We start from the raw sequence: 25,610 nt of genomic DNA on the forward strand, positions 1-25,610 counted from the left end.
TCTCCCCCCACCCCATCCCCACCTGTGCTGTGTGGCTGGCGGGATCTCAGTTACCCCCACCAGGGATTGAACCTGGCCATGGCAGTGAAAGCCCGGAATCCTAACCACCTTCCCGCTACCAGGGAACTCTCTTTCCTGCTTCATTTCAAAAACACTTCTCTGCAACTGAAATTCTTACTGTTTATTGTTCGTCTCTCCTGTGAGTTCCAGGAGAGCAAAACCTTGGCTATCTGTTCCATACCACATTCCTTGCACCTAGACTGGTCTAGAACAGGTTGGGACTCAATAACTTTCTTGAATACTGAAAACAAACAAACAAAAGAAATAGATGGATCCTATACCCTGTGCGTGCTTCTGAGTCTCCACGTTTCTTTCTGGGCACATCTCTGCATTTCTCTCTGCAGCTTTACCCCTCCATTTCTGTGTATATATATATATTTTTTTGCATCTCTGAGACTTCTCTGTTTTGACTTGTGTATCTTGGTGGCAATCTCTCTCCTGTCCGTTTTCCTCTCCTTTCTGGATCACCTTCCTGTGTCTTTGACCTTTTCCTTTGTCCCTGTGACTCACCTAGTTTTGGTCTCCGTTGCTCTCATCCTTCCTCCCCCGCCTTCCCTCCTTCCCACCGCTCTCCCTTCTGCCCATCCTCCACCGCTTTCTTGCTTTATGTTTGGCCTTTGGACTCTAGAATCCACTACCCCCTAGCCAGCTCTGGCCCCGTCTCCCACCAAATTTGTCTCTCCCGGTCCTTCTCTCCATTTATCATCCCTACACTAAGTTCCCCTCTGTCCCGCTAGTTGTATTCCTTTTCCTCTGTTTCCCAGCATCTCTTTCCAACATGGCCCCCATGGAATCCCTCCCGGGTCCCCTGCCCTCCAGTCTTCTAGGCCATCACAAGGCCTGGCAGATGGGGGGCCTTGGGAAATATTTGCTGAGCAAATGAAGGGAAACCCACTAAGCACTGTCCCTTCTGTGTCCTCAGTGACCTTCAAATCCATTCCCCCCATCCCTCCACCCCCAGAGCTCTTTCCCAGCTCAAGTACCATCCTCTCTCATCTACCCCCCAGCACTGGCCTCCTGTCGAGCCCTTTCCCACGTCCCAGGCGTCTCCTTCTGACACCCACGTCTGACCCTGCTCTTCACCTGCTGCAAACTCTCCCGTGTCTCCTGCTACCCTCAGAATAAAGTCCAAACTCCTCAGCCTGGAACCCTAGCATCCTTAGACTCTGGCTTCTAGCTGCTTCTCTGGTCTTATCTCCCACCCCTACCCTGACCTTCTGCATCCCCAAAGGATGAGCCCTGTCCCCAATACATCATGCTCTTACATCCCCCCCAAGCCGACTCGAGTTGTTTTTTTTCCCATGAAAGCTTTCCTCACCCCCTTCATCACTCATCCTTTTGAAACCCAGCCTGGGTCTAATGTTCTCCAGGAAGTTTCCCCAAGTACTACCCACTCTTGGCAGTTGGTCACTCTGTCTCTTCTTCTCTGGTCAAGCTGCCCATCCTGGTCCCTGTTACAGCACCGACTGCCCTGCCTGGAGTTCTGTTTTTGACTCCTCCTTGAGAGCACCAGTGGGGATCCTGATACCAATACACTACCTGGTACGTTAGCAGATGCTCAAAAACGTCAAGGAGTGAATGGCTGAATTAATGGATGAGTGAAACATGAATCTCTAAGTCCTAGTGTTTCTCCTGCACACCAGACACCATGCCTGTGCTTCAGTATTTGTGTGATTGTCTGCTCCCTCCCACAAGTGAGAGTTTGGAGGGCCAGTGCCTGTGTTTGATGCTGTATTTCAGCATGTCTCTGCCTCTCACTCTCATCTCTGAGTTCCTGCCTCCCTTTCTGTACCATTCATGTTATGATCCTGTTTAAAGCCATTCCATGTCTCCCCACTGCCCTCAAATTAAATCTAAACTCTTGACCTGACCTACAAGTCCCTGGGCAGTCTGGCCCTGCCTTCATCTCCAGCCTCATCTTGTTCCATCTGCATGTGGCTCACTACGTACATGTTAGCCTTCTCTGGAAGCTCTTCCTGCCCCAGGGCCTTTGCATATGCTGTTCTCTGGCTAAGACACTTCCCTCCAGCTTCACCTGGCTGGCTTCTTGTCATCCTTTTGTGTTAGCTAAAATATCCCTTCCTTTTAAACTGGGTTAAGCCTCCCTGCAGGAGCATTTTGTAGCATTTCGGATTTCTCCTTTGCCCTAATTGTAACTTACTGTGGTGTACGCATTTCTTGGATTAACGTCTGTCTCATGCACAAGGTGTAAACTCTATGAGGATGTTGGGGACCCTATCTGACTTCCCTCCTTCTGTAGGCTCAGCATTCGGCACAATGCCTGGCACTTAAGTACACAAATAAATTGCTGGTAATGAATGATCAAGTCTGTCTCTGGGACTGTTTACGTTCCCTCCCCAGCGCCATCCTGGTACATAGCAGGTGCTTTTAAAACCCTTGTGGAAGGATGAATGAAGAAGTGAACGAATGCCCACGTCTGTCCCTTGTCACTTCGCCTTTCTGCATCCCTTCTTTTATCTTTCTGTCTCTTTACATAGAGCATATATATAGTCTGCAGGTATAACTATATAGTCGTGTGTTATGGGTCCCTCTCCAGGAGTTGGGCTGGGCTGGGAGTCCCTCCCCCGTGCCCCGCCCCCACATGCACACAGCAAAACATTAAAAAGAAAACATCTCAAAACTGCAGAAAACACCACAGCCCTCCCCCCTCCCCCCCACAAAAAATAAATAAATAAAACACGACGCTCCCTCCCAACGGCCCCCTCCCTTCCCTTCCCCCTCCCTCAGGGTCCCTGATTCGGAGGGTGGCGGGCGCTCCCCCACGCCCGAGAGGTGGGGAGGGGGCGCGGGGGAGCACCAAGCAGTCTCCAGCGCGCTCACGGGGAAGGAGGGGGGCGCCCCCGACCCCCGGCAGCCTCGTTGCACGCGCGCCCGCGCACGCGCCCCGGACACGCCCCCCTCGGCGCCCCCCGTCGCGCCCCTACACGGGCGTGGTTTTCCTGTTGAGCGTGTTGCCGTTGGAGGCGGCGGCCTCCTTGGCCAGGGTCCCGGGGGCTGGCGCGGCGGGCGCGGGCGCGGCGGGCGCAGGCGCGGCGGGCGGCCCGGTGACCGTGACCGTGACGCCGCCGCCCGCCTCCTTGGGGAAGGCGTTGTGCAGCGTGAGGAAGCCGGACGCCCCCCCGCGGTCCCGCTCGGCGCCCGCCCCGCCGCCGCCGCCGCCGCCGCCCCCCGCGCCCCCCGCCGCGCCGCCGTACGCCCCGCCGCCGGCACCGGCGCTAGCCAGCCCCGCGGCCACGCTGCCCTTGGACGGGTCGCGGCTGAGCGTGTACATGGAGATGTCCGTGGAGGCGAAGCCCGGGCCCCCGGCGCCGCCGGGAGACGCGTCCCGCGACGGCGACGGCTCGCTGGAGCGGGAGCTAGAGCGGGAGCGGCGGCGGTAGCGGAAGCGGTAACTGGGCAGACGGAGGATGGCCGAGGGGCCGCTCCCGCCACTGCCGCCCGCGCCCCCGCCGGCCTTGAGCAGGTCCGAGCGAGACTGGCAGTGCGCCTCGCGGCTGCGCTCGATGTAGATGTTGACGGCCAGCACGCCGATCACCTCGGCCAGGATGAACGACAGCCCGCCGAAGTAGAAGGACCAGCCGTACGAGTAATGGTTCTTCTTCTCCTCGTCCCGCTTCGGGCCCGGCTCGCCCGCGTTGGCCGAGATGTACACGATCACGCCGATGATGTTGCTCAGGCCTGGGCGGGGACGGTCAGACGGGAGCCTCGAGGCCACCCCTGGCCCCGCCCCCGCCCACGGCCCGTCCCCGCCGGCCCAGGCCCTGTCCCGCTCTGGTCTGAGCTCCACCCACGATGGTCTAGGCCCCGCCCCAGATGGTCCAGACCGCCCCGCCCACTGGCCAGCCCAGGCCCCGCGCCATGTTGGCCTAAGCTCCACCCTCAGATGGTCCAAGCCCCTTCCCAGATGGTCTAAATTTCTTCCCAGGTGGCCCAGGCCCCGCCCCGAAGGGCCCCAAATCCTGCTTCGGATGGTCCACCATCCCCAGCTAATTCAGGTCCTACTCTGTTGGTCGAAAGCCCACCCTGGTTGGTCTAAACTCCGCCCCAGTTGGTCCAGGGCCCACCCCAGAAGGTTTAGGATCACCCTTAATGGTCCAGATCCCTCCGGGATGGCCCAAGCCCTGCCCCAGATGGTCTAAACTCCTCCCCAGATGGTCCAGGCCCTTCCCTCGCTGGCCTAAACTCTGCCCTTGATAAGATGACCCTGGCTGGGGTTTCCTGGCCCTACCCTGATTGGTCTAACTCCACTCTTAACTTTATAAATCTTGGTGTTCCCTAGGCCTCACCCTCTTCTCGTTTAATTAATGAGGTAATCCCGCTCTGACTCTCTAGGCCCTGACTCTGGCTGATCTGAAGTCGTTCATGATTATCATCTATTCTAGGCCTTCCCCATGCTACTCTTACTAAAGCAGGTCTCCCGTCTACTCTAAGCCCCGCCTCCAGCTTGCTAAACCCCGCCCCCTGAGGATCGCGGTCAGGCTCCTCCCCCGTCCCAGGTGTAGTTAGCCCGGTCTTTCAAATCCTCCAAGCCCCACCCCCTGCAGATCCATCTCCAAAGCATCCCCTGCTGTTTATGCTAAATCCTCCCCCTTCTCCTCTGGATTCCATCCCTTCAGAAAGGCTCTGACTTCTCGAATTTCCCAATACTACTCACTTCGAGTACAAAGGGCGTCTCGCCCCTTAATGCCCTGCCTCACTACCGAGTTGGTCTGGATGCTTTCGCAGGACCAGACCCTTTTTGGGTACACCGGAGCCCACGAGGCCCCGCCCCCTAGAGCAGGCTCCTCCCCATCTGAATCCAAATCACTTTCTCCCTCTCAGGTCTGTCATCTCTGTCTTCAAGACGGCAATTCAGCCTCAAGGCCCCACCCCCTCTCCCAAGCTCCTCCCCTTCCGTCTCCTGGACCGCGAGCTTTGGAATCTAAACTCCTGGCATCCCGGATTACGCGGTAGACAGACACCTGTCTGTGCTGGGTTCACTCGCCCAGAAGACTACCGTAAGGCGACACCTACCTCGCCCAGCGGGTGGCGATGGAGCTTGGGAAGAGCCTAGGAAGGCTCCGGGCCCCAGGCAGCGCCCGGGCAGGGTAGCTGTGCAGGCGCGCGCGCGCGCGCACACACACGTGCGCGCTCGCAGGTGGGCCGCCCCCTCCCTCTGCCTCTCACCTGCTGCCACGAACAGGATCCCTGCTCCCAGAATGATGTTCCTCTTGGACTTGTAGACCCGGGAGGCCGCCACGCACACGCCCCCGAGCAGCAGCAGGATGGCGCTGAGGATGGGGAAGATGCTGGAGGCCCGGACGACTCCTGGAGAAAGGAGAGTATGGGGAGAGAGGTGGGGTGGGAACCAGGGCGTCAGACACGGCCGCCTGTCCGCCCGGCGCTCCGCGCCTCCTGCTGCCTCCGTCTCCGCTTCTCTCTCGCTGGTTCTACAATTCTCCTTCTCTGCCTGGTTGTTTTCTGTTATTGTCTCACTTTCTCTCCTCTTTAAAATTTCTCTCTTTCTCGATCTGATTGCCTCTCTCTTTTTCTGTGTCTTTTTCTTCCTCTATTTTTCTCTCTCCTGGCATATTTTTCTTCCCTTTTATTTCTCTAATCACTCTCCCTCTCTCTTTTTTTTCCCCTCGGAACTTTTCTATTTCTCTGTGGACCCTCTCCCTCTCTTTTTCCTTCTCGCACGCTCTTTCCCTTCCTCTCTTCTGCGCATTTTTTCCTTCCTCCAGATCTTTCTATCAAATCTCTAAATACCTCTCTCCCTCCCACCCACCCCCCTTTCTGCCTGGCTTCATCTGTAGCTCTGGGTTTCTCTTCTCTTACTTTCTCCCTTCTCTACTTTCCCCCCTCTCTCTACAGTCCTTTCCATCGTCTCCCAAACCCTAGGCAACCAGATCGTGCGATTTCTGAGCCCGGTTGAGGCCGCAGCCAATCATAACTCTGGATTTGCCGCGTTCTTGGGGTAGCTACCAATCTCACCACAGGCTTCCCCAGCCAGCTCCCTAGAATGGCCCGTCCGCGCCGTCCGCGCCGCAGATTGCCTCAGGGCCCCAGGGCGCAGTGGCCAATCCCAACCCAGAGAGTCACTGCGCTGAGTTGCCTCGAGTACCCAGGCCATCACGACGGCCAATCAGCTCCCGGGATCCCTTCTCAGCCCGCCCCAAGGTGAGAGGAGGGGGCGGGAGAGAGACCACTGAGCCAATCGGTGACCAGACGATCTCAGTATCTGGGCTTGGATTGGCTGACAGGTTCATCTCTGCGTGTGGTTCTAAGTGCCGGAGCACAGCCCCCTCTCCCCTCGCACTTGCCCAAGCCCGGCAGCCCCCCGACTCTGTCCCCGACCCCCACGTACGCAGCAGATACTCCGCGCTGTCATGGTCGTAGTCCGTGTCCTCCGGGAAATGGTTGATCTTCACGCAGACGCCTCTTTTCAACCCTGGAGGGGAATGGGGGTGATAGTCGTGGGCACTTAAGAGTGGGGGAACCCCGGGTGAGAAAAGACCCTCCCCTCCTCAAACCCCTTCTGATTGGGAGACAGGAAGTGCTGGCTCCTGAGCCTGTCTGTGCACCTGGGACAAACTTTCAACCTCCCGGGCCTCAGTTTCCCTACCAGTTAAAAAAAGAAAAAAGGAAAAGGGAGGGAGGGAGGAAGGAAGGAAGGAAGGAAATCATCCAACGCTCATTAAAAGGCCGCAAGAACTTTTGCCCTGTAACCTGTACGGGGGGGGACAGTCTCTCTGGCCTCTGTTTCCACCTCTGTAAGAAAGAAGGCGTTGGTTTCAGCCATGTCGTCACCCTTCGACTCAAAATCGGTTGAAAATGCGTGGGAAAACGAAGAGGCGGCAGAGGGCGAGGAGGACTACACTTCCCATGAGGCCCTATGAAGTCTTCGAGTCCAACTGTGAGGAGAGAGGAGCCCCAGTGGATCACCGGGGTTGTAGTCTCTTCAATCCTCCATATGGGAGAGGGATTCCCCGGCTCTCTGCGCACTGCACCTGGGGTCCTCTGGGAGGAGATGCAGAGGTCGGAGCTAGCAGAGGCACGCTAGGGGTGCAGTATGCCTCCAGGGGTCCTGCAGTCTCAGCCCCTTCCTCCCCCCCCAGAACCCACATCCTTACACAGCTGCAGGCCGATGTATAAATAAGTATAAGTTTAAATACATTTTGTTTCCTCAATTCTCCAGGCTCCTTCCAACCTCCAGGCCACTGCCCAATGCTGCAGAACATTCTCACATTCTTCACTGGCGAAAAACTTACCCTTGCAAGCGAGCAGCGCATGGGACACCGGCTTGAGGAAGCTTTCGCTCACACACACACACACACCTCCCACCCATTCTGGGGTGTAGCAGCTCCCTGCACTACCACCTTTTTAGCATGCATTGGTTTGATTTATGATCTTCTTCTTCAGCACGCTAGGAGTTCCTGCAGGGGGAGGGCATGGGGTCTGATTCCTCCGTGTGTCCCTAGCATTGCCTGGCACAAAGGAGGCCTCAAGAAATGAGTGTTGAAAGAATTAAATTATGAATGAATATAAGGATGACAGAAGGGGAGATTCGAGGCAAAAGATGACACGGAAAGAAATGGGGGTAAAGGAAAAGATTGGAAAGAAGGACTATAAGGCAGTGAATAATTCCACTAAGAGCTACCATTTGTTAAGTGCTTCCTAGGTGGATTAACTCATCCGGAGCTCACAGGAGATCCACGAAATAGATGAAATAGATAATTTTATTGGTGTCGTGCAGTGACCAAACATTGAGAATTGGAGTCACACTGCTTGATAATGAAGCCTGAATCCATCATGTCCTTATTCTGTGACCTTGTTGGCCTTACTTGGGCCAATTTGCTTCAATCCCTTTTCCTATAACAAGGGGCTACTAGGACCTACCTCACTGGGTTGTTGTGAGGGTTGAATCCAGGTATAGAGATTTAGCACTTTGCCTGGAACACAATTAACTGTTCAGCTGATACCACGCCATATACCCATTGTCCAGATGAGGAAGCAGAGGCATAACAAGGGTTCGTCAATTCACAGCTGATGGGTGGTGGAAGCAGAATTCAAACACACAGCAGTTTGCCCCTACTGGAATGTAAGCTTATAGGCTATTCACCACTCTTCAACATCTAGAGCAATGCCTAACACATAGTAAGTGCTTAATAAATATTTTTATGTATGAATGATTGAATGGGCAACAAGCACATGAAAAGATGCTGCATATCAATAATCATTAGGGAAATGCAAATCAAAACAACAGTGAAATACCCTCTCATGGATATGAGACACCATCCCATTAGGATGGCTACTATAAACAAGCAAACAAACAAAACAGAAAATAAGTGTTGGTGAGGATGTGGAGAAATTGGAACCCATGTGCACTGTTGGTGGGAATATAAAATAGTGCAGTCGCTATGGAAAATAGTATGGAGGTTCCTCAAAAAATTAAAATTACTATATGATCCAGCAAGTCCACTTCCGGGTATATACTCAAAAGAATTGAGAGCAAGGTCTCTAAGAAATATTTGTACATCCATTTTCGTGGCAGCATTATTCACAACAGCCAAAAGCAACCTAAGTGTCCATCAATGCATGAACGGATAAACGAAGTGTGGCATATACGTAGAATGGAACGTTATTCAGCCTTTAAAAGTAAGGGAATTCTGACACACGCTACAACCTGGATGAACCTTGAAGACATTATGCAAAGTGAAATAAGTCAGTCACAAAAATAAAAATACTGTATGATTCCACTCATGTGAGATATCTAGAGTCATCAAATTCACAGAGACAGAAAGTAGAATGATGAGTGCCAGGGGCTGGGAGCAGGGAAGAACGGGTACAGAGTTTTAGTTTTGAAAGATGAAAAGTTTTGGAGCTTGGGTACCCAATGTGAATCTACTTAACATTACTGAACTGTGCTTTTAAAAATGGTTAAGATGGAGCTTCCCTGGTGGCGCAGTGGTTGAGAGTCTGCCTGCCGGTGCAGGGGACACGGGTTCGGGCCCTGGTCTGGGAGGATCCCGCGTGCCGCGGAGCAGCTGGGCCCGTGGGCCGCGGCTGCTGAGCCTGAGCGTCTGGAGCCTGTGCTCCCAACGGGGGAGGCTGCGATGGTGAGAGGCCCGCGCACCGCGATGAAGGGTGGCCCCTGCTTGCCACAACCAGAGAAAGCCCTCGCACAGAAACGAAGACCCAACACAGCCAAAAATAAATTAAAAAAAAAAAAAAAAAGTTAAAAAAAAAAAAAGGTTAAGATGGTACATTTCACATTCTGTGCATTTTACTTAAAAAAAAAAAAAGCCATTGAATGAATGAATGAATGAAGATACACCTTTTGAGTGCAGACGTATACCCATCAGCACACCCAGTATGGTGTGGTGGGGGGGGGGGGTCAAGTTCTCTCCTTTCTTGAGTGGGATTATAGTACTTCTCTCAAAACGTGAATGATAATTCAGTGAGACTGAGCATGGAGAGACACGGCATGCACTCTCCACAGACTAGCCACGCTGGCAGTAATGATAATTAGTACTTACTGAGGGCTAACCACACACCAGGCACGGCTCCAAGCATTTGACAGGTAGGTATTAACACAGTATGCATGACCAGCCCTTAGAAATACTAGGCAGTGATAGTATCCCTGCTTTACAGGTGAGGAAACTGAGGCATAGAGTTGAAGAAATTGCTCAGTTCTATAGATGGTGAATCATGGGGAGGAGACTCTGGGCCTCAAAGGGGAGCTTTTTTTTTTTCTTTTTCTTTTTTTTCTGGCCAAGCCATGCGGCTTGCGGGGGTCTTAGTTCCCCGACCAGGGATCAACCGCCCCTGCAGTGGAAGCGCAGAGTCCTAACCACTGGACCGCCAGGGAAGTCCCAGAGGTGAGCATATTTATGGCAGTAGAGTGCAGTGGTTATGGTGGCCACGAGCACGGGCTTTGGAGTCACATTCTCGGGATTCGCATGCCAGGCCTGCCACTTCCCAGCTGTGTGGCTTTGGGGATTTGAACACCCCTGAGCCTCGGCTTCCTCGTCTGGAAGATGAGGATGGTGATAGCGACCGCATGCGGTATGTGAGCATTCGGTGACACACGAATGACAGAGTCAAGCGCAGAATGCACGGGGGTTATGCCGCATGCCTCTGCGTGTTATCCGACCGGCTGGGCCGGGAGCTCCTTAGGTGCAGGGATGGTGGTGACGCGTCTCTGAGTCTCCCCAGGGCCCGCCTAGCACAGACCCGGGCAGGCGGCGGTGGGGGGAGTGGGGAAGCGGGATGGGGGGCGGTGTGTAGGGGTGGGGGCTGCGGTGAGGACTAGGGCTCTGCCCCTCGTATGTTGGGTGGCCACGTGGCTGACTCACTTCCCCTTTCTGGCCTTCAGCTTCCTGCTCTGACAGACTAGGGTGATAATAATACCTTTCCCCTGGAGCAACTGGGAGGATTCAGTGAGATAATAAGGCGTGCAGAGTGCCGAGCACAGGGGCTTTATATAGTCCGCTCGAATAAACTGGGCTGTGGGTCCAGATTCTGGAGGCTGAAGTTCCTAAGAAGGGAGCTAGACCCATACGGATCCCCCAGCCCTGGGGCTGGTTCTGGGGCACTTGAAATGTGGCAATTGAGACGGAGTGTGAGTGTAAAATAGGCACCAGATTTCAGATGTGGTATGAAGAAAAATGCATACTATTTCATTAATAATCGTCATATTGCTAACATGTTAAAATAATATTTTGGCTACGCTTGGTTAAATAAAATGTATTACTAACTTTTATATTAATGTATTATATTGTATAAATTGTATTTATTAAATTAGATTCATTGAACCTTCCCCTTTGTACTTGTTTTAATCCCACTGCTAGAAACATTTAAGTTATATAGACAGCTTGTGTGATGTTTCTACTGGGCAGTGCTGGTTGGGAGGCTGGGACTTCTGGGTTATCAAGGAGGGGAAACTCAGGGGTTGGTCATCTGAATTCATAATAATAAGAAGAAGAAGAACAGAATATAAACTACATAGTCTAGCCTTTACCCTGTGCCTGCTGGCCTTTTGAATGCTTTACAGGTAATAACTCATTGAATTTGCTCCACAGCCCTGTGAGTTAGGGGCTATTATAATCCCCATTTCACCGATGATGGAAATAAAGCACAGAGAAGTAGAATATATGGCTCAATGTCACCTTTCTGTGCATGGCAGACAGGAGGTAACCCTGTTACCAATCAGTCTTGTTCTAGAGTCTACGTCCCAATCACTACTTTCTACTGCACTTCTCAGAAAGACTTGGAGGGAGATGAGGATGGGACCTAAGAATTCCTGGGGACACAGCGTCTTCAGGGGACAATGGCCCGGGGGGGGGACCAGTTTCTACACCCCTGGATCCCCGATAGGATGGAGGCTAGTGGTTATATTGCTTTGACTCCTGGGAAACAGAAGAGACCTGGATTCAGATCCAGACTCTACTGCCTATTAGCTGTGTGACCTGGGAAAGGTGCTTCCCTTCTCTGAGCCTTAAGCTTTCATTTCTAGGAGATGGGGGTAATAGTGGTACATGGTACACAGGGTTACTGTGAGCACCCAGTGACACATGAATGATGCCTATAATAACAATAAAGTCTACCTTCATTTACCCCCTGCTTAACACAATTCCTTTGGCTCCCAGGACCCACTTACCTCATTTTCCCCAAACCTCTGTGGTCACTCCTTTCTCAGCTCCCTTTGCTGGCTCTCCTCATCTCTCTGATCGTCTTTGAATACTGGACTAGCTCAGGCTTCAGCCCTTCAACTAATTTTTTGGTTTGTTTCTGTCTCTGCTCATCCATCCACATGCCATGACCCGCCCACCAGCCCAGACTCTCCCCTGAACTCTGACCTCATATATCATATCGCTAACATCCTAGATCAGGGGGTCAGAAAACTATGACCCACGGGCCGAACCCAGCCTGCCAAATCCAGCGAAGAATGGGTTTTACTTTTTTTTTTTTTTTTTAATGATTGAAAAACTGTCAGAGAAGACTATCTCGTGGTATGTGAAAATGATATAAAATTCAAATGTCAGTGCCTGTAAAGGAAGTTTAATTGGAACCCAGCCACGCTCATCCACTCACGCATCATATCTGGCTGTTTTAAGGAGTAGCAGCAACAGAGATCGCACGCCCCACAAAGCCTAAGAAATTGACTGTATGGCACTTTGTGGGTCCTTTCCTATACTGACTCCTGTCCTACACAGTATCTCGAATAGGCACCCTCAATTTATTTTTGTAATTTTTTTTTTTGGTAAAGGCACCTCAATTTAACATGTCCAAAACTGAGCTCGTGATAGCCCTCCTTATAATAAATTGGGTAAGAGAAAATAAAACAAATACGATAAAATACCAGCTGTTCCAGCAGATGAATCTCCCCCACCCCTACCCCACCACGTTCTCCGGTGCTCAGGCCACAGCCTTGGAGCAGTGACTCTCAATTAGGGGCGATTTTATTCCTAGTCTGGAGACAGTTGACAATTTTGGTGTCCACACCGGTGGATGCTGCTGGTGTTTAAAAGGTAGAGCCCAGGGATGCTGATACACATCCTACAACACGCAGGACGCACCCCCCACCCCCAGCCCCACTGCCGCAACACGGAATTATCCATCCCCAAATGCCAGCAGCGCTGAGGTTGGGAAACCCTGCTTTCGAGACACCCCGACACTTCTCTCTCATATCCTACAACTGCCCCATCAGCAATTCCTGCCCGCTGTAGCGGCAGAATATACTCGCAGTTCAAACCCAAACTCTAAGGCTCCCACCCCAGATAAGCCACCTCCCATTCTCCCTCTTCCTCTCCTCCTAAATACTCAACACAGCAGCAAGAGCGATGCCCTTAGCCTTTAAGCCAGCTCCTGTCACTCCTCCACTCACGAACCTCCGATGTGGAAAGCAAATTACATTCCAGGACATGGAAGTCCGTGTTATCGCCTTGACTGCACCTCCTACCACGTTCCTGCTCACCAGCTCTGCCTGGGCCACGCGGGCCTCCCCTGATGGTCAAACACAAGGCACATTCCCACTGCAGAGCCTGAGCAATGTTTCTACAGCCTGAAGCATTTCCCTCCAGAAGCCACATGGCTCCATCTCTGGGTTCACTTAGCCCACCCCTCAGACGTCACCTGCTCAGTCTCCTTTATCTCCAATTTCTCCAGTTTCACACCCTTGCCCCTAACACTTCCCATCCCCTCCCTTGCTCATTTTCCTCCTTAGCACTCAGCTCTAACACCCTAGATGTTGTACTTACTTATCTCCCTTATTATCTGTCTCTCCTTCTAGAATATAAGACATATAAAAACAGGGATCTTTCATGTACACACTGCTATATTTAAAATGGGTAACCAACAAGGACCTACTGTATAGCACAGGGAACTCTGCTCAATGTTGTGTGGCAGCCTGGATGGGAGGGGAGTTTGGGGGAGAATGGATATATGTATATGTATGGCTGAGTCCCTTTGCTGTGCACCTGAAACTATCACAACATTGTTAATTGGCTATACTCCAATATAAAATAAAAAGTTAAAAAAAAAAACAGGTTTCTTTGTTGTTGGTTTTTTTCTCCTTCCACTGCTATAGCTCCAGAATCAAGAACAGTGCCTGGCACATAGTATAAGCTCAATAAATAGTGGTTGTTGAGGAGGGGATGAATACATGGAATGATTACTATTTGTTGTACACTGTCCAGCAGTGTATAATGAGAAACTGGGTGTCAAATTATAACATAATGAGAAAATTGGATGGGTGTGAGGCAATAGGGACCAGAGGTGACTGGAGAAAGGGAGACCCTCATGCCTGATCTGAGGAAGCAGCTGCTACTCGGATCCAGCCAACCGTGGCCACTGCAGGATACCGGCCCCATGTTGTCAGATCTTCCACTAGTTCAAAAGAAGCTGGAAATCGGATTTTCAATGTGCAATCTCCCTATTTTTAAATGTTGGCAACCGACTCAGATTTTGGTTTCAGTTTTAAACACTCCGCACATCAGACAAAGCATATCTGCAAATCCCATCCATCAGACCTGAGGTCTCTTGGCTCTTCCCCAGTCACAGCTGGGTGACCTTGGGCAAGTGGCTTAACGTCTCTGAGCCTCAGTTTCCTCATCCACAACAGGAGGGTGGTGCACTGCCCCCCCTCCCCCCGTAGGATTAAACGAGATAATAACATTCCTTGCTCATCAAGAGTGCCTAGCAAGGGACTTCCCTGGTGGCGCAGCAGTTAAGGGTCCGCCTGCCAATGCAGGGGATGCGGGTTCGAGCCCTGGTCCGGGAGGATTCCCACATGCCGCGGAGCAACTAAGCCCCTTCGCCACAGCTATTGAGCCTGCGCTCTAGAGCCCGTGAGCCACAATTACTGAGCCCTCGTGCCACAACTACTGAAGCCCGCACTCCGCAACAAGAGAAGCCACCACAATGAGAAGCCCATGCACCGCAACCAAGAGTAGCCCTCGCTCGCCGCAACTAGAGAAAGCCCGCGCGCAGCAGTGAAGACCCAACGCAGCCAAAAATTAAAAAAAAAAAAAAAAAAAAAAAGAGTGCCCAGCAAAACGGAGGAGGATGGGGAAAAGAGAGGGATAAAAAGAGAAGTGAAGGGATTTTGATCTTTTTGGCCCTGGAGGGGGAAATTGGGGATTGGCTGGTCCCACTCCTTCACGTTGCAGACCAGGGCCCTGAGGCTTGGGGAGGTGACCAGACAGCGATCACACAGGGGGTAGATGCACAGGAGGACTGGAGCCCAGGTGTCCTGCGTCCCAGCCCATCACTTCCATGCTACGTGGAAAGAAATGGCAAAGCTGAGAGCAGGACAGAGGAGCTGCTGAGAGGAAGAGGCCTGGCGTGGGGAGATGGGAGGCCGAGGGAGCTAGCTGGGAGGGAGCCTGCAAGAAGGAGAGTAGGACCGAGCAAAGAACAAAGATGGAGATTAGAAGAGGCGGTGGCCTCAGCGTCAAGAAACAGGGTCTGGAAGGAGGAGGTCAAAGGGAGGATGAAGGGAAGGAAGATGAGGCAGAGCCATCTAAAGACCGCGGAGGACCAGGACTAGTGGGGGAGGCTGGGAGGCCTGATGGGAGAGGCAAGCAGGACAAGACCTACCGGAGGACAAGCCACAGACGGAAGAGGAGAGGGCCATGAGTTATGGGCAGTTAGGGCACGATGTTCTAGGAGAGAAACAGCCAAAGTGAGGCCACAGGGACGGAGGAGATGGGGAAGACGCTGTGACTGGGGCCATAGGAGGTAGGGGCGCTCAGAGCGCAGAGGTAGGACGTGGGGGAGAGGAGCTGCAAAGGGCAAGGAGGCGCGGGGTCGAGATCAAGGTGAGAGGGAAGCGGGGAGGAAAAGCAGAGGGTGCCAGGGCTGGAATCGAGGCAGAGGGAGCCCCTCGCGCAGGGAGGCCAGGCACCCACAGGGCTGAGAGGGAGGGAGGGAGGGGGCTTTCCCCACGGATGAGGGAAAGAGAAGATTAGGGGGGTCGCGAGCGGAGGGGGCGCAGGACGTGCCGAGTGACGGAGAGGCGTGAATGGGGAGGGTCGAGGCGAGGGGGGCGGGATTCAGAAGAGGGTCAGGACGCAGAGAAGAGTGGAAAGGACGGGCGAAAGGAGTGGCGGGGGGGTGGTGTGTGTGTGTGGGCAGGAGTGGCAAGAAGCAGCAGGAGGAGGCGGGAGACCCGCCGTGGGGACCGCAGGAAACCGGGAGATTTCCCAGGGAGGAGGCCCAGCCGGCCGCGGAGGGGACGAGCGGCAGGGCCGCAAATGGAGGCGCACAAGGCCGGGGCCCCCTCCACCCTACCTTCCAGGCAGCAGATCCTCCAGAGGCCCGAGTGGGTGAGTCCGCCGGGGTCCTTCTTCTCCGAGGAGCCGCTGCCCCCGCGGTGGTGGGGCCCGTCGTCGCCGGCCGTGAGGTTGGTGGTGTTGCAGATGAAGGCGCGCGTGTAGAGCCAGTAGTCCGTGCTGATGGCGATGGTCATGAGGCCGAAGGCTGCGAAGGCGCCCACCGTGGTCAGCAACACCTGCACCCCCTTCTCGCACCAGAGGCCCCTCTCTTCGTTCCAGCGCTTCAGCGACTCCAGTTTGACCACGGGCAGCCGGGGGGCCGGGGGCCACCACCGGGGCAGCGGGGGCGGGGCCGTGCCGGCGGCTGGGGGGGTCACAGCGCAGGCAGAAGTGGGGGGCCCGGGGCCAGGGGCTGGGGAGGGGGCGGCGAAGAAGAGGCTGCGGCCGGGGACGGGGTCAGAAGGCAGCCATGGTCGCCAGCTGGTGGAGGGCAGGGAGCGAGATAAAGGATTAGACAGGAAGGCTCACCTCCCTGGATACCCCTTTACCTGCACCCCAGCCCCCCAAAGAAACCCTACTCTTTCCTCGGTTGAAGAAACTCCTTCCACTCTGCTTGCCACTGCCACTTCTCTGAAAAACAATCTCCCTGTGTCCAAGAAATTCTTCCCACTAATCCCACTCTGAGACATACCCCAGGCATCCCTGAGAGTGTCGTAGGACACGCCTCCAGGCCCCTCCAGCTCTGCCCCCCTGGTCTCACCGTCCTCCCCACAGGGAAAGCGTCCCTCACTCCAGCCGCCAGTGCCTCTTCCTCCCCAGGAACCCCTGTCCTGTTCCTCATTTCTTATAAAATGTTCTCATAAAGTTCTACCCACTCCCTACCTTCCCCTGCAAGGCCCACCTCTTCACCTACTATGGCCTCTACTTAGGAAAAATAAATCTCTCAATCTCTCCTCAGCTGAAAAAAACAAAACCAAAAACAACAAACACAACAAAACCCAGATCTTCCAAACTCACCCCCACGGTTTGCACAGCTCAGAAAACCACACGGGTGTCATCACTACCACCCCACCTCCACGGTCTCCTCTGCATGGGAACCCCTGCCCCACTCAGAACCCTATGGCTCTGGACCAGGGTTCTCAACCTTGGTGGCACCTTGAAACCACCAGAGGATACTGATACTTGAGAAATTCCGATTTCATTGGTCTGGGGTGTGGCCCTGAGCATCTAGGTTTTTAAAACTTCCCCCGGGGGATTCTTTTAAAGGATCCAACACCGTTGGACCCCCTGGTTTAGAAGAATGCCCCCCATCTCCATCACATTCCCTCTAACCGCCCCGCTTGTCTTCCTTGGACCACTCTCCCATCCCCTGCTATGTCTTTGACTCAAGGAAAATACCCCACTCTTTCGCTTGCTTATAGGAGTCTTCCAAATCTGGTCCTCAGTAGCTCTACAACTCAGACAAACTCATCAGAGCCATCACTTTCTCCTCCATTAAGAAAAATCTCTTCCGTGAGTTGCACGGCATTTTCTACTCACAGGAATCCCTTTCTCCAGACCCCAAATTCCTCTCCATTCAGAAATCTCCCAAGCTCTGACCTGTATATTCACTGCTGCGGAAGGAAATCCCCCCAACTCTACCCAGCATCCCCCCACCCCATTCCTCTGCCCTTCCACCATCTCCCACGACCTCCAAATCGCCTCTCTGTAGCCCTTGTTATGGGGATGAACCCCCCAACTCCAGATCTCCCCAGCTCACTTCGACCTCCCGCTGTCTCTTGAACTTATAAGAGCCTCCCCACCCCCACCCTGACTTCTCTTACATCACCAAGAATCCCCTTCACTCTTGCCACCCTCCTGCACCTACTCTAGCTCCCAGCATGGCTTCTGCTCAGGAGAATCCCCTTCATGTCTCCCTCAGACTTCCCTTCCTGGGAACACCCCCAGAACTCCCCCTTCTATTTCACCTGTGCAGGAACATACACCATACACTCAGTTTTCTTCCGAATTTCAAAAGATCCCCTCCGTAGACAGTGCCCCTTCGAAAAACTTGATCCACAAGACCACAACTCTCTTTCAATTGGGAATAATTTCCCACTCTGCACCCACCAAGGGTCCACTCATTTTCCTCTCCCACGGCACCCCATCACCACGCCCCCTGCCCTGCCTTTTCCACCTTACCCCAACCCTCCTTCCAGGCATGCAACCCTTACCAGCTTCCACTGCTCACTCTATCTATCCTAGACTCCTTCCCCCAAACCCCCTATTCTAGTTAAGAGCCTGGAAGCCTTAGAGGAGGAAACAAACAAACAAACCAACCAACCTGATTCTGGGTCCCAGTACCAGGGTGACCTTGGCCTCTTCCGCCCCCATCAGCTGGCCCTCACTGGGTCTGCTCCAAGGAGGGGTGTTGGAAAGGTTGTCTATGGGGGGGGTGTCTCCATGGCAACTGGGCCTAGTGTCCCGCACGTGTGTTCTCTCGTCACCTCCACTCCTGCCTGCCCACGCACGGCCCCTGCCCTGGCCCCATTCAACAGTGCCCTGGACGCTGACATCCCCAGCCTCCCTGTCCTCACTTCTGGCCCCTTCCTGTCTTTCCTCTCCAGAAAGACGCTGAGTTTCCTCTCCTCTCCATCTCTCGGCCTCTTCTCCCCGCGTCTGTGCCCCCTCACCACCAGCACCACCACCTCCACTGTCCTAGCAGATTTCTGCCTCCAAGGGGGGTGGGAGGGTGAGCCTGTGACCGCAGCATGTACGCCTTCCCCTGCTGGGCCCCCTAGGACCCGGGATAAGGAGGGGATGGAGAGAGGAGGCGAATGATGGAAATTCTCCATCATATAAAGATTCGAAGATCTTTTCATTTTTTCGATTTGGGGGGCACTCTGCTTGGTTTTAGGGGTTCTTCCTTTAGTCCATCTGTCAGCGGCAGCAAAGGAGGGAGCAGGGGACCCCCCAATTCGAAAGCTCCGGGATGTGAGAGGGGTCATCATCCCCTCTCCCTCTGAAGGGGACCAGCTCCTTCCTCCAGAATTAGGGGGGTCACGGAGCCTTCATTTTACATCCACCCACCTCCGATTAATAAAAAGATCTCTCTCACCTCTGTTAACGATAGGTCAACTCTCCGATGCACGGGGGAGGGGACGTTGAGCCCCCCTGTCGGCAACCCCCCCAGAAAAACCCTTGTGGCTCCCAATTCTCACTGCTCCCCTCCCCCAGCAGCGAGGGACCCAGGCGTCCGACCTGGTTGGGGGGTGGAGATGAGGAGGCGTCCGGGGAATGGGGGTGTTGAGGTGGGAGGGGAGGCTGAGGGGCAGCTCTGAGCTCGGGCCCCGAGGGAGAGGGGGTCGGGATGGGGGAAAAAAAAAGGTGAGGAGACAATTTGGTTCCCGTGTCGCTGGGTAAAGTGCGGAGCTGGAGGACGAGAGAGGGAAGGAGGAGGGAGGGAGGGGGAGGGGAGCCGCTGAGGATGGGGGAGCCACGGAGAGGAGATGGATGGGGGGGAGGGAAGTGATGGGGGGGCAGGGTCTGGGTGACAGAAAGAACTGGGGAAAAAGAGAGAGACCCAGAGAGGGAGGGAGAGAGACAGAGCCAGGAGAAGCGGAAAGAGAGAGACCCAGAGTCGGGGAAACAGAAATGGGGGAGGGAGAAATTTGGGGGAGGCAGCGGCTGGTAGCAGAAGGAAGTTGGAGAGGGAGACACACACACACACACAGAGAAATATCCAGAGAGAGAAGGGGACAGAGGCAGAGATGCAAACAGAGAAACGCAGAGACTGGGGAAGAAATGGGGGATGGGGAAAGACTGGGGCGAGGGAGAGGATGGGGGGTCAGGATCTGGGTAACAGAAGGAAAGAAGGGACAGTGAGAGAGTCACCCAGAGAGGGGGAGGAGAGACAGATGGGGAGAGAAAGACAGAGAGAGACTGCGAGGATGGGAGAGAGAGAGAGGGAGAGAAGGAAAGAAATAAAGTGGGGAGAGAAATTGGGGATGGGGCAAAGGTCTTAACAGAGAGAAGAATGCTAGAGAGAGAGAGAGAGAAGAGAGAGAAAATTTTAAAAATTTAGGGGAGAGGGGTCTGAGTGGCAGAAGGTGCCTGGAGACAGAAAGGCAGGTGCAGAAGGAAAGAGAGGGACCCAAAGAGAGACACAGATGGGGAGAGACTCAGACTGGGAGAGAGGGAGACCCAGGGAACGAGACAGAGGTAGAAACTGGGGAGGCATCAAAAGGAAGCCGGAGAAAAATAGGAGAGGGGCCAGTCTCAGATGAATGAAGGAGGCTGGAGATAAAGGATACCCCTGCCTCCTCCCCCACCCGCATCCCCAGCCCCTGCTCCCTACCCCCATCCCCATTTCAAAGCCACCCCCCACCCCCACTAGCCTCCATCTCTCCACAGCATCGCTTGCCGCCGCCACCGCCTCTTCCTGTCGTCATAGCAACAGGATCCAGGCGCCCAGCCAAGGCTGGCAGCAGCGGCCGGAAATGAGGGGAGGGCCGTTTAAAAAGGACCCCAGGAGCTCTCTCCCCTTTCCCAAAATCCAAGGGAAAGCTCCACCTCCCCGAGTCTTCCCACCATTCCCCCCCCACCAAGTGGCAAGGGCAAAGAGCCACTGAAAATAAAATTATATTAAATTTACAAGGATAGAAAGCCTTTTGAGTTTCACCAAGAATTTTTTTTTCTTCTTACCCGCTACTCACCACTAGCTCAAAGAGTTAGATTCCCCCAAGATGGGGATGGGAGTGAGGAGAAAAGTAGGATGTGCAAAGCTTGAGTGGAAATAAGTTTTAAAGAAGTCTGTCTGGGGTTGGGTCGGAGGGCTATGCAACAGTTTTGAGAAGACTGGATTTGCAAGTTCTAGAACTAGCCAGTGGGTAGAAGGTGAGACAACTCCAGGGAGAAAATCTCAGATGAGAGTCAGAAAGTTTGGTCTTGGGTTCAAATCTCAGAGATGCCTTGTAGCCACTGTGTGACCTTGGGCAAAACATTTCCTCTCTTCTAGACTCAGTTATAATGGGTGCAAAAACTGCCTGCAATTAAACGGGAACATTGGTGAGAAAAGGTCTTTGCATGCTGCTCTAGACAAGCAGTTATTTCAAGCCTGTGTCTTCACAGGAATGTGATCAAAAATTAAGCTAGCCATAACCACAGACTTGGGCTAGGGAGTTTGCATACTGTCTCACAGAATTCTTGCAGAATCCTTGTAATGTGGGCACTGATATTCCCATATTATAGGTGAACAAACTGAGGCTTGGAGATGCACAGCGATTTGCCCACGATCACCCGGGAAATACAAAGTCAGCACTGGAGATGAAGCAGCCTCTTTGTGGGGCGTTGCCAGCAACAGTCAGCAATAGGTGAACTTCAGAGCCACTTCACCATTCCTGTGTCAGCTCCTCCCTTTTGGGGGCTGACAGAAGACAGAAAAAACCTGAGTTCCCCACACATTCAATCACCTCCCCTGAAGGAGCATCTCAGATTTCCACTGGAACTTCTTCAGGGGAAAGGAGTTTAGAGAAGCATTGTGACACCCTTGGTTTAGAAGCAGAGAAATACCAGCCTCGAGGGAAGGGGCCTGGAATTCATTCGTTTGAGAAACATTTGTTCAGCCGCCCCGTTCTTTTGCCAGGGAGAAGGATACAGCTGGGGACAATAATGGTAACTGATATAAACTGAGTGCTGAATGTTACAGACTCTAAGTGATTTGCCTGCACGGACTAGGTCTTCCAGGTTCTCTTATTAGCCCCCATTTTAAAGATGCGAGGCTGAGAGAGGTAAGCACAACCTGCAGATAGGAAGCGGTAACAACGGAAATCAGAGTCAAGTCTTCAGATTCCAGAACCTGTGCTATTTTCACTGCTTCTCTGTTCTTTGGTGGGGGGAGGGGGGGTGTTTATATCCTAAATGGGGGAACTATAAATAAACACAAAAACAAATACTTTGAAAGGGTGAAAACAGCATGAAGCTGATCACATAAGCTGAGGTTTCTAAATCTCGGAACTATTGACATTTGGGCTGGGTAATTCGCAGGGCGGGGCGTGGGGAGGGCGCTGTCCTGTGCATTGTGGGATGTCCAGCAGCATCCAGGGACCCTGCTCAGTAGATGCCAGTAGCAAGGGATTGTAATGAAAAGAATTCAGGCTGTTCCACCTCAAATCCTGCTCCATACTGGAAGTCTTTTAACATTTTCAGCTGTTTCTTCTCTTACTTGCCTTTGCATCCCTAAATAATAATTATCTTCTAGATGTGTCAGCAATATACAGTGTAGATCCTTCTCTCTGATAGATAAGGATTTAACTCATGGAGACCTCATTTTTCCTCCCTATAAGTATTTTTAATTCTTCTATTGGTTAATTTTGTGGCATTAACTAATAGACTTCTGTCATGATTTCTCCTTTCAGAGGGCATATCTTTCCTCTCCCTTTTTAAGCAGCTTTGTTGAGATAGAACCCACATACCATGCAATTCACTCACTTAAAGTGTATAATTCAATGGCTTTTAACTATAATCATAAAATAGCGCAAGCATCCACCTTAGATCCATTTTAGAACATTCTCATTAGCCCAAGGAGATACCACAAACCCCTCAGCCAGTCACCCCCAATCTCCCCACACCCCCAATCTCCCCACCCAGTGCTAGGTGATCACTAATCTACTTTCTGTCTGTATAGGTTTGCCAATTCTAGACATTTCATATAAATGGGATCATACAATATATGTTCGTTTGTGGTGGGCTTCTTTTGCTTAGCATAATGTTTTCAAGGTTCATTCATGTTGTAGCATGAATCAATACTTCATTTCCTATTATTGCAGGATAATATTCCATTGTATGGATATACCACATTTAACTATTGGATATTTGGGTTACTTCCAGATTTGGCTACTATGAGTAATGCTGCCGTGAACATTTGTGTGCACTTTTTTGTGGGAAGGTATGTTTTCACATCTGTTGGATGTATACCTAGGAGTGGAATGTCTGGATCACATATTTATCCTTTTGAGAAATGAGGTAGCATCTCTGGACTTCATTCTGCAAGGCAGAAATATTAGACCCACTGAACAACTCTTCAGCTCATTGGCGGACTCTTCAGAAGGGGTGTCCCAGAAGATGCAGGTTATGGACGCTTTCAGCTCTCATTTCTAAATTTGCTCATGAATTCATCTCACATTAGCCGAGGTCTCCCATGGGGTTAACCTGGAGACCTAGAGGCTGTAGGCTCAGAGACAAGTCTGCTAAGCCCCTAACCTTGAGAAGGTCCTCCACCCTCACTTCCCCTGACCCCATGTGGTAGGCAGAACTCCAAAATGACCCCCAATATTCCCACCCCCTTGTGCAATCCCCTCCCCTTGAATGTGGGCAAGACTTGAGAATAGGATGGGGTGCCATCCCCATGATTAGGTTACATTATATGCAAGGTGAAGGAATTTTGCTTGTGTAATTAAGGTCCCTAATAAGTTGACTTGAAGTTAGTCAAAAGGAAGATTATCCTGGGTGGGCCTGACCTAATCAGGTGATCTCTTTCAAAAGGGTCAAGAATCACTTCACACCAGTCAGAATGGAAAGTCTACAAATAATAAATGCTGGAGAGGATGTGGAGAAAAGGGAACCCTCCTACACTGTTGGTGGGAATGTAAACTGGTACAACCATTATGGAGAACAATACGGAGGTTCCTTAAAAAACTAAAGATAGAGCTACCGTATGATCCAGCAATCCCACTCCTGGGCATATATCTGGAGAAAACGCTAAGTCAAAAAGATACATCCACCCCAATGTTCATAGCAGCACTATTTACAATAGTCAAGGCATGGAAGCAACCTAAGTGTCCATTGACAGATGAGTGGATAAAGAAGATGTGGTATATATATTCAATGGAATATTACTCAGCCATAAAAAAGAATAAAATAACGCCATTTACAGCAACATGGATGGACCTAGAGATTATCGTACCAAGTGAAGTAATTCAGACAGAGAAAGACAAATATCATATGATATCACTTATATGTGGAACCTAAAAAAATGATACAAATGAATTTATTCATAAAACAGAAACAGACTCACGGACATAGACAACAAACTTATGGTTAACAAAGGGGAAAGATGGGGGGGAGGGGTAAATTAGGAGTTTGGGATTAACAGATACACACTACTATATATGAAATAGATAAACAACAAGGTCCTACTATAGCACAGGGAACTAAATTCAATGTCTTGTAATAACCTATAATAGAAAAGAATCTGAAAAAGAAAAAATATATGTATTGTATATAGATATGTAATACATATATGTGTGTGTATATATATATATATATATATATATATATATATATATATATATCTGAATCACTTTGCTGTACACCAGAAACTAACACAACATTGTAAATCAACTATACTTCAATTTTTAAAAATTAATTAATTTATTTATTTTTGGCTGTGTTGGGTCTTCGTTGCTGCACGCGAGCTTTCTCTAGTTGCGGCAAGCGGAGGCTACTCTTCGTTGGGGTGCACGGGCTTCTCATTGCAGTGGCTTCTCTTGTTGCGGAGCACGGGCTCTAGGCATGCGGGCTTCAGTAGTTGTGGCAGGCGGGCTCAGTAGTTGTGGCGCACGGGCTTAGTGGCGCCGCAGCATGTGGGATCTTCCCGGACCAGGGCTCGAACCCGTGTCCCCTGCATTGGCAGGCGGATTCTTCACCACTGCGCCACCAGGGAAGTCCTATACTTCAATTTTTAAAAAGAGGGTCAAGAAGTCAGAGAGACTCAAAGCAAGAGATTCTCCTGCTATCCTGAAGGAGCAAATTGCTCCACTGTAGAGAGACCCACGTGGTCAAGACCTAAGGGTGGTGGGGCTTCCCTGGTGGCGCAGTGGTTAAGACAAACACTCTACCTGCTCTTGAACAGTCAGCTTACATGCTTCTTCCTCCAGGAAGTCTTCCCTGACCCCCCAAGGCTGCATCAAGGATTACAGCTGTGCTTCCACCATGCCCTATAGGGCTCCCATTAGAGCACAGTCACCCTGTATTGCAATCAGCACATTGGTCGGACTCCCCCAGGAGAGCAGGAGCTGTTCAGGACAGGCATGTGTCTGGTTCACTTTGGTGTCCCCCAGAGCCCAGCCCTGGTAGACAGGAAGCTTCGGTTTACAGGTGCTGAATGAATGGATGGATGGATGGATGAAGGAATGAATGAATGACTCAGGGAATGAGTGGATACATATTGCAGGGTCCTTACCCCCTAGCAGTCCCTGCCCAACCACTCTCCCCGCCTCACATCCTGAATGTGCTTTTTCCCAGGTGCTTGAGTGTTTCTCATCAACAACAGCTGGGGCCTTTGTGTTTTCTCAAGAGGAACAGAGTGCTGGTGGCATGTTTTCCCGCTGTACCAGGAAGGGAAGATCAGCGTTTCTAAAACGTCCTCATTCAGGGTGAAGTGGAAATATTCCAGCTCTGGGGAGTCAGGTGGCCTGAGTTCCAATCTTTGCTTTGCCTTGCCTCCCTAAAGGACCCAGAACCAAATCGTTGTTCTCTCTGACCCTTCATCCTCTTGTCTAAAAAGGGACAGAGGGGTGCAGTTAGTGATCTCCCTCTGGATAGGATGCTCTAGGACCGTGATTCAAAAGCCACACTTCCAAGGAATTCTGGCAGGGCTCTTTTGGTGCCTGTGAAGCCCCCGAAATTATGTACAAAATTTTGTGGATATGGGTATTGTTTTCTGGGGGTTCATAGCTTTTATCTGATTCACAAAGGGATCCCTAATCCCCTACAAGAGTTACTTCTTTTTTT

At 51.9% G+C, this 25,610-nt stretch overlaps 1 protein-coding gene across 1 annotated transcript; it reads right to left on the minus strand.

The window, feature by feature from the left end:
• Window positions 1-2,953: 2,953 nt before the first annotated feature.
• CACNG8 (calcium voltage-gated channel auxiliary subunit gamma 8) lies at window positions 2,954-19,003 on the minus strand. Its single transcript, XM_082368172.1, has 6 exons — window positions 18,937-19,003; window positions 18,163-18,231; window positions 15,856-16,319; window positions 6,428-6,511; window positions 5,248-5,388; window positions 2,954-3,759 (listed from the first exon to the last, which is right to left on the minus strand). Exons 2-6 carry the CDS (start codon window positions 18,210-18,212, stop codon window positions 3,002-3,004), a joined length of 1,497 nt encoding a protein of 498 aa, XP_082224298.1. The 5' UTR covers window positions 18,213-18,231; window positions 18,937-19,003; the 3' UTR covers window positions 2,954-3,001.
• Window positions 19,004-25,610: the final 6,607 nt, after the last annotated feature.

Source organism: Balaenoptera borealis (assembly GCF_965194805.1).
Source record: "Balaenoptera borealis genome assembly, chromosome: 19".
Taxonomy (NCBI): domain Eukaryota; kingdom Metazoa; phylum Chordata; class Mammalia; order Artiodactyla; family Balaenopteridae; genus Balaenoptera; species Balaenoptera borealis.